This window comes from Brachyhypopomus gauderio, unplaced genomic scaffold (genome assembly GCF_052324685.1).
Source record: "Brachyhypopomus gauderio isolate BG-103 unplaced genomic scaffold, BGAUD_0.2 sc37, whole genome shotgun sequence".
In the NCBI taxonomy this organism is placed as follows: domain Eukaryota; kingdom Metazoa; phylum Chordata; class Actinopteri; order Gymnotiformes; family Hypopomidae; genus Brachyhypopomus; species Brachyhypopomus gauderio.
Genome location: NW_027506867.1, coordinates 3527399 through 3536051, shown reverse-complemented (window position 1 = coordinate 3536051; position 8653 = coordinate 3527399). Strand labels below are relative to the sequence as shown.

Here is an 8653-nt window from a genome sequence, read left to right as displayed (position 1 = left end):
GTTCGATCTAGTGTGTCTTCTCCCACCCTTAGTTGTTATCTCTGGTTGCCTGTGGTTTCTGTTTTGTTTAATAAATTGTTTATCTTGCTTTTGCGTCACCCCCGTCTCCGTGAATCGTTACAACGAGATCCCTTTTCTTGATGTCAGTGGCTTAAATATCCTCCTTTGGCCAGCTTATTATGCCAGTAGGATATCTGATGACTGGTAGAATGTAGGTGCTGATATTTTGTTCTTCCCATTCAACTGACCTCTCAGGACCTGCCTCATTCTTAGTAGATTTTCTTTATGCTTTCTTTGTGGTCTCTTCATGATTCACATTTACCTGTGAAATTCCAGTGCACCCGGGAAGTATCCACAGCACTTCACCTCTTCCACATTTTGTTATGTTACAGGCTTTTCAAAATGGCTTCACTGTAGTGATGGCATTGGCCAAGTGATAAGCGGTCAAGAGTTACAGTTGGGTTACTGACAGTTGGGTTGAATGTGAAAAAGGAAGTGTGTGTGTACTACCTAATGATAAGGATGCCCTGTGAAAGTTTCTTGGCTCTCTCCCGCAGCGGGTGAGTATTCCAGTAACCATTGATGGAGCCTTGCTGTGGATTGAGACAGAGGCCAAATTTCAAATGACATTGGATTTTAGATTTGTGTACTGTATTAACCAAGATAAATTGTTCGGGTATTACTCACGTTAAGGGGATCAAAATCTGGAGGGTAGTACAAACGACAGAATTTTATTTCTCATGGTCTGAGAGTCCTTCAGGGGGGCTGGTCATCTTGTGACTTTTACAGAGGAGCGACGTCTGGCCACTCTACCATACAGGCCTGATTTGTGGAGTGCTGCAGGAATGGTTGTCCTTCTGGAAGGTTCTTCTCTCTCCACAGAACAATGTTGAAGCTCTGTCAGAGTGACCCCTAGGTTCTTGATTAAATCCCTGACTAAGGCCCTTCTACCCAGATCATCCAGATTGGCCAGGCAGCCAGCTCTAGGAAGAATCCTGGTGGTTCCAAACTTCTTCCATTTACAGATGTTGGATGCCACTGTGTTCATTGGGACATGCAATGCTGCAGAAATATTTTTGTACACTTCCCCAGATCACCATGTGTGTGCCTTTCCAAATCAATCAACTGGATTTACCACAGGTGGACTCCAATCAAGTTGTCAAAATGACTGAAGGATGATTGGTAGAAACATGATGCACCTGAGCTCAGTTTTGAGTGTCATGACTAAGGCTGTGAATATTTATGTACATGTGATTTTTTTTTGTTTGTTTTTTATTTTCAAAAATTTTGCTAAATATTAAAACAAACCTTTTTTTACATTGTCATTATGGAGTATAGTGTGTAGAATTTTGAGGTACAAAACTAATTGAAGCCATTTTGGAATAAGGCTGTAATGTAATAGAATGTGGAAAAAGTCAAGTGAATACTTTCCGCATGCATATAGACGCGGATATATCTATATATAGATGTGAATATGTAATTGCAGTGTGGTCAAAAAGTAGTTCTATGGTTATAGTTCTGGTTCTAGTTCCCCGGAGATGTTCTCCCTGGATCGCACCACTGCAGGGCTGAACCAAACAGGAGAAGCTGCTGTCTGATCCATGTTCACTCTGTGGTCACTCTATGAGCAGCGGTCACTTCACGGTGACTCATGCATCCAGCGTCTGTCATGCTGGACCTATCGCGCTGGGCCTGTCACGTGATCCCTCCATAAGGTGTGCGCTGAAGCTCAGGTGTTCGGCGAGGTCGCCGGAGCATATTCCGGATGGCGCAGACCTCTTCTCTGGCCCATATAGGGCTCGTCTGCTCCGGGCCGGGAATGCAGGGGCCTTTATGGGAAGCATTTTGGGGGAATTAGTGCGGAATCTCAAGCTCGCTGCGCGGCTGGTGTTTACGCCATAAATCCGATCCGGCACACCTGAGCCTGAGGACAGCAGCCGTCCTCCTCCGCTGCCCCGTACATCCCCCTGCTGTCTCGCTGTCTCCATCACGCCATCCCCCTTCACTCGTCTCCCGTGATGGACATTTTGAAAAAGGGACGGGTGCAGTAGCAAAGAAGAACCTTCCCAGATTTCTCAATCTCCTCTCTTTCTCCATCAATTCATACACTTTTTCTACATTATGGTGTCACTATTGCTCCATCATATAATCACTGAAACACTATTATCTTTTACTGTAACTATATCCTTCGGTCTTTAATGAAGTCACTTATTCTCTGTAACACTATAAGTCATGTAACACCAGTCATGGCCTGGCGGTTAGGGAACTGGTCTTGTGACCGGAGGGTCGCAGGTTCGATTCCCTGATATGAGGCCATGACTGAGGTGCCCCTGAGCAAGGCCCTAACCCTTAAATAGCTCACTTGTATAAAAATGAAAGTTGCTCTGGGTAAGGGTGTCTGCCAAATGCTGTAAATGTATTTTACTGTAACACTGCTCCCTTTTCTTCTTTTCATATTTTTTTTAAAGAACAAAAAGAATAAACAATAAATGAGTTTGAAATTGAAATGCCATTTGAAATCATTCTGAAGGGGGTTACTAGATACTTTCTCATCTGATTCAATTCAATGTTCCAAAAAGGGGTTTGAAACTGGAACATTACAGTTATGTTACAAGTTAATTTCATTCACACCACAGCTTGCAGAATTAATTGCAGAATAAATTGTAAGGGAGTTTTAGTCTATCTTTGTGCCAGTGATCCTCCTTCTCAGAGCCCCCCCCCCCCCCCCCCCCCAACACACACACACACACACACACACACACACACACACACACACACACACACACACACACACACACACTTGCCCTGCCTGTCAAATTTACTCTAAGCGGAGACATGTCGCAAAACACGTTATACGACATGAAACGGGCGCCACATTCTGATGGGAACAAAACCACATCATTTTGAAGACATGTCCTTGTAACTGTGCTTGCTGCTTTTCTGCTTATTCAACGATTTATTTTATCTTATACTCCGTCCACTAGGAGGCGATATGATGTTGTTCGAATAGAGTCGGTTCAATGCAAACGCTGTTACGGTAGTTCGCTTGCCATAGAAGTCATAGACACAAGTCTGTCTTCAGGATTCACAATTTGGTGAGTATTAGACAGTAAACCGTAACTTGTTCCTTTAACATGTAACGTTTTTTACAGTTCAATAGTATGCGAGACTTTTTAATGTGAACGTGGAGTCTATGAAGTCCTAATGTCAAAGTAAATGAAGAAATCCAGAAATGCAGCCAGTGTGTTGTTAGCATGTCTCTATGCTCGGTAGCTAGCTAGTAAGCAAGTGAAGAACGGCCTGTTTGTAACGTTAGTTATTTCGGGCTAACTGCTTAACTATTTAACTAGTTCATGTCAGACAGCGAAGAACAGTAACTTACAATAACAGTAACCATTTATTTATCTATTTAAAGTAAACGAGTGGTTATATCATTGCATTAATTAGCTACATTTTCCTCATTTTTCCGTCCTATAATCACTTCAGGTGCGTTTCGTCCCTCCCGTTTGGTGAGAGACAGTTGGACTTTAATCGGCGAAATGGTTTGTAACCTTTAACACTATTGTAGTTATATATATAATTTGTAACCGATGTCAAGTAAATAATCTTTGCGTTTTAATGGCTGTGACGTCTCTAGGGGGAGAGAAAAGGAGTCAACAAGTACTACCCTCCAGATTTTGATCCCGTTAAAGTGAGTAATAACCGAAAGATTCGTCTTGGTTAATACAGTACACGAATCTAAAAACACCCGATGTAATTTGAAATTTGTCCTCTGTCTCAATCCACAGCATGGCTCCATCAATGGTTACTGGAATACTCACCCGCTGCGGGAGAGAGCCAGGAAACTTTCACAGGGCATCCTTATCATTAGGTAGTACACACACACACACACACACACACTTTATCACATTCAACCCAACTGTCAAGATTTCCTGAACACTCAAATCCATAAGATGTTGTCTAACTTGTGTCCTGTGCCTGCAGGTTTGAGATGCCCTATAATATCTGGTGTGATGGCTGTAAGAATCACATAGGCATGGGTAAGCACCCTGAAGGGCTGTTGATGGGCAGAGGCACCAGCTCATGGCACAGCTTTCTAACACACTTGATTTATCTTGATCCATGACATGCATCTCCTACCAAGATTATTGCTTTGGATTTTAGGGGTTCGATATAATGCAGAAAAGAAGAAAGTGGGGAATTATTACACAACACCAATATACAGGTAATTATTAACCTAGCCCAATATACAGGTATTTATTACACTACTCAATTGACAGATATTTTACTACACTATACCAATACAACAAACGAAAATGTGTGAATGGTAACTTATACAAATATATTAACATTTCATGAAAAAGAGTATTATGTGTTTGTCTACACTAATAATAATAATAATAATAATCTTTATTTGTCTAGCACCTTTCATACATACATGCAACTCAAAGTGCTTTACAGTATAAAAGAAACATTAAAAGGAGATAAGACAAAAAGAAAATGTTAAAAGAAATTAAAGATAAAAATATTAAAATAACATAAGTAAAAAAGTAAAGTAAATAAGATAATAAAAAAGTAAAGTAAATAAGATAAAACTATTAAGATAATTAGATTTAGAAAATAATAGACAACACAATGTAATAAAGTAAATAAGATTGAGAGTTTCTTAACTAAAAGCAGATCTACAGTACTGTTGTTGTGACAAACATGACTTTGCTATGTGTGTTAAAACCCCAGGTTCAGAATGAAGTGCCACCTCTGTGTGAACTACATAGAGATGCAGACCGACCCGGCCACCTGTGATTACGTCATCGTGAGCGGGGCCACGCGGAAAGAGGAGAGATGGGATATGGCTGAAAATGAACAGATTCTTACCACTGGTACAGCGTGCACACACACACACACACTTTTTAATGCCACGGTAGTGACTGCTGTTAACCATGTGTTTTGAGTGGCTTTATTAACACTCGTGCTCTGTGTGTGTGGCCCAGAGCGCAGTGAGAAAGAGAAGCTGGAGACAGATGCAATGTATAAGCTGGATCATGGTGGGAAAGACAAAGAGAAGTTGCGTGCTGCTATTCCTTCACTTTCCGAGCTGCAGGAACAACAGGCTGGTTGGAAGGATGATTTTCAGCTCAACAGTGCCCTCCGCAGGAAGTTTAGGGTATCTACCTCTTTGTTGAGAAGGGATAGCACTCTTGATGTAACTAATAAATAGTTAAAAAAACAGGTCATTAGTCTGTATATTTGTCTTAGGAATAAAACAAAAACACTTGTTTGGGTAAAAATGTAGGTCTCTTTAAGAAAGTAAATAAATAAAAGATTTCTAATTCGATGTGGCCTTTCTGTTTGTGCGATGAGTTCTAGGGCTAGTTCGACACTAAGCATGTGTGCTGTCTGTACACCCAGGAGGAGAAGAAGACAATATCTGAGGAGGAGGAGAAAGATGACGCCGTGCGGAAGAGGACGGGTCTGTCCATCCCTCTGCTACCGGAGAAGGAGGAGGACAAGAAGCTTGCCTCACTTCTGACCTACCAGAGCCCTGACTGTGAGGATCACAGAGACTCCTTTTGTTGTGTTTTCTGTTATTGACATAGATGCTTTCAGCATTAGCACCGGGGAAATTTCGTTTGCGGTAATTGGGCGAGCCCTTGCACTGAAGTGTCTTCCCTTGTTCTTTTCCCCGATTTCCCCGTTTTTGTCTCTTCGTGTCTCAGCGTATGAGCACAGGAAGCAGACGAAAAGGCAGCAGATCTCCTCGCGGTCCTGGTTCAGCGCCTCCTCCACACCATCAGGGGGCGCCGTGGGGAGCCTACTGCAGCGGCTGGGCCAGCAGGGACGAGATGTTGCGGTGGCGAAGGCGCTTGGCTCCGCCCCTCCCTGCTCTCTTAGCCTGGTGCGGAGGAAGTCGGAGGGCGGGAGCTCTGCGCCGAACACCCCCAGCCGAACCCCGCCCACCACCGCCGCCTCCCCTGTGCCCCGCCCACGCTCCCTTTCAAGCCCAGACAGAGCAGACCCAGACGCCGCGTGCATACAGAACACACACCAACGTGCAGAATCCCCAACGGCACGGCCGTCTGCGGAGACGATACACACGCACACACAGGGACGCACGCTGGACACACACACGCCTAACACGGATGGGAGTGTGACGAAAGAGGCCCTGGAGGCCCAGCAGAGAGTTATGGGGGACAGTGGTGCCAAATCCTTCTCTGGAATGTCTCTAGTAGCAGACTACAGCGATTCGGACTCGGAACCCGGACAGTGAGCCGCTCCATGGCTTAGGAACAGAACGCTACTTAAAATCACCACCCGTGTTACAGCAGAACAACAGCGGATGTAACATCATTCAGTAACATCATTCAGTAACATCATTCAGTAACATCATTCATGTTTTTTCAAGTATGACATTGCTAACTGACACCATATAGCCCTTACCCTATAAATAAACTAAATTATAAATAATCAGGCTCTTCTGAAGTAACACACACTTAAGTATTCTCAAATATTCTCTTTAGTAATATTCTCTCCAGTAAGAAGAAACATTTACAAATTACAACTGAACTCCCTCTACTAGCAATGTAGTTAAACAGTGACTGCAACTATAGGGAATTGAGCAATCGTGCTCTGTGTGTTCTGAGCACTAGTGCTGCGCAAACAAAGAATGTTGATATTGTACAGAGATTTATCTGTGTTTTTCAAGGCTTCTGTACTGGATGATTTGGGCATTGATAGTGCATAAAACTCCTGGCTGTCAAAGACTCCTACATGAGAACTGTATTTACTGTATCAGTTACCGTATTTGTACTCCTCCTATTCATGTTGGCCTGTGGGTTGGTCTGGTATCGGCACATAATTAAGTAAACACTGGATTTCTTCCATGAATAAAAGCTGCTAGGAGATATCACTGATGTTCACAACACGAATGCATTATTTCCATATGTCAAATTTGAAATTTTGTCACAAACAATAGACTATAAAATAATTTATCTGTATGGTACTATGTGCACATAAAAACACACATTGTGATTCTCTGACTAACAGCCAGACACTCGTTTATGCTCCCGTAGTCAGTTGTGCTGTTGCTCCTTCAACAGGCCCCTCACTGCTTGGAGCAGCTCTACTGTTTGACTGCTGTCCTGACTTGCAGTAGTACTGGTTCTGTCTGAAGCTCTGTGGTGTCACTGTCTGATTCACACGTTCTATCTGTGGTGTTACTGTCTCACATTTTCTCTCTGTGGTGTCATTGTCTGATTTACACGTTCTATCTGTGTCACTGTCTGTCTCACATTTTCTCTTTGTGGTGTCACCGTTTGACATGTTCTCCTTGTGTCTCTGTCTCACTCGTATGTTCTCCCTGTGATGTCTCTGTCTCACTCACATGTTCTCTCTGCTGTGTCACTGGCTCAATCCCAAACTTAAGCAGTATGCATTAGATTTCAATGCAATACATTCTGTACAACCGTTAAAGCAGTACATTCTTTGAATAGGCGTCTGGAGAGTATGCATACAACCTCGGACATACTACGTCCGCCATTTTACCTATGCCATATGACATCACACGATTATAGTTAAACGCTTCAGTTGAATCATGGGATAGGACAGCAGTGTGCTGCAATCGCATACTTCAAAATGGCTCCCGATTCAGTAAGCCTCGTGGGTGCTTTTCGCATACTTTTTAATGCATACTATGTATTTGGACATACTACCCTTTATCACACACTGTTTTGGCGTGCTGTTTAGGAGGGAAGTATATCATTTCAGATGGAGCCATACATGCCTCACACGTTCTTCCTGTAGTGTCACTGTCTCGCTCACACCACATGGAGAACTTGTGAGTACTGGCTCACTAGCAGCACTCGGTGTGTAGCAGTGGTGTCAATTCCAGGTTCAGAAAGTAAAAGTCCTCACCAGGATTTTGCTCAAGCTTGCTAGATTTTCTAATTAGTGCAATCCAGGTAAAATTAGTGGAATCAACACAATCCAGGAAGCCTGATCAAAATCCTGGTGAGGACTTTTACTTTCTGAACCTGGAATTGACACCTCTGTGTATATGACAAATGAAAGATGTTCTGTGTGTGTGTGTGTGTGTGTGTGGGGAGGTAAATGTACTTAACTGCACATTTTAAATTTGCACATTTATAAATGCTTCAGTGTATTGTAGAAGGTGCTCCACCGATATCAAATCAAATATATTTGTATAGCGCTTTTCACAACATATGTTGTGACAAAGCGCTTTACAGGATTTATAAGGTTAACAATCATACGGGTCCAAATCCCTAATGAGCAAGCCAAAGGCAACAGTGGCAAGGAAAAACTCCCTAGATGGTGGGGAATAGGAAGAAACCTTGGGATAGGAAGAAATCTTGATATCTGATAGTATGAAATTCCATACAGTAAGTATGCACACTAAAATGTATTGGAGTCACATTCTGCAAAGTAAACCACTTCTTGAAGTCTTGTGGATAGTGAAAAGTGATGAGGCACTGGTGGAAACCCCAGTGCCAGGACGCTGCTGTCCAGTTCTCCATGGCAGCGTCTCTCTCAGTCTTCCGCCCATCGATGTTGCAGATGGTTTGTTGACATTTGTCTGAAATCCAATGAGTGACGAAGCCTGCGTTCTGCAATTGACTCAAGATTGTGCAAGAGTTCA

General features: G+C 42.9%; 1 protein-coding gene across 1 annotated transcript; it reads left to right on the top strand.

The window, feature by feature from the left end:
- The first annotated feature begins 2979 nt into the window (after nt 1-2979).
- yju2b (YJU2 splicing factor homolog B) lies at nt 2980-6904 on the top strand. Its single transcript, XM_076985217.1, has 10 exons — nt 2980-3095; nt 3487-3542; nt 3638-3691; nt 3789-3871; nt 3985-4040; nt 4165-4225; nt 4738-4880; nt 4992-5164; nt 5410-5548; nt 5718-6904. Exons 2-10 carry the CDS (start codon nt 3540-3542, stop codon nt 6266-6268), a joined length of 1263 nt encoding a protein of 420 aa, XP_076841332.1. The 5' UTR covers nt 2980-3095; nt 3487-3539; the 3' UTR covers nt 6269-6904.
- Nucleotides 6905-8653: the final 1749 nt, after the last annotated feature.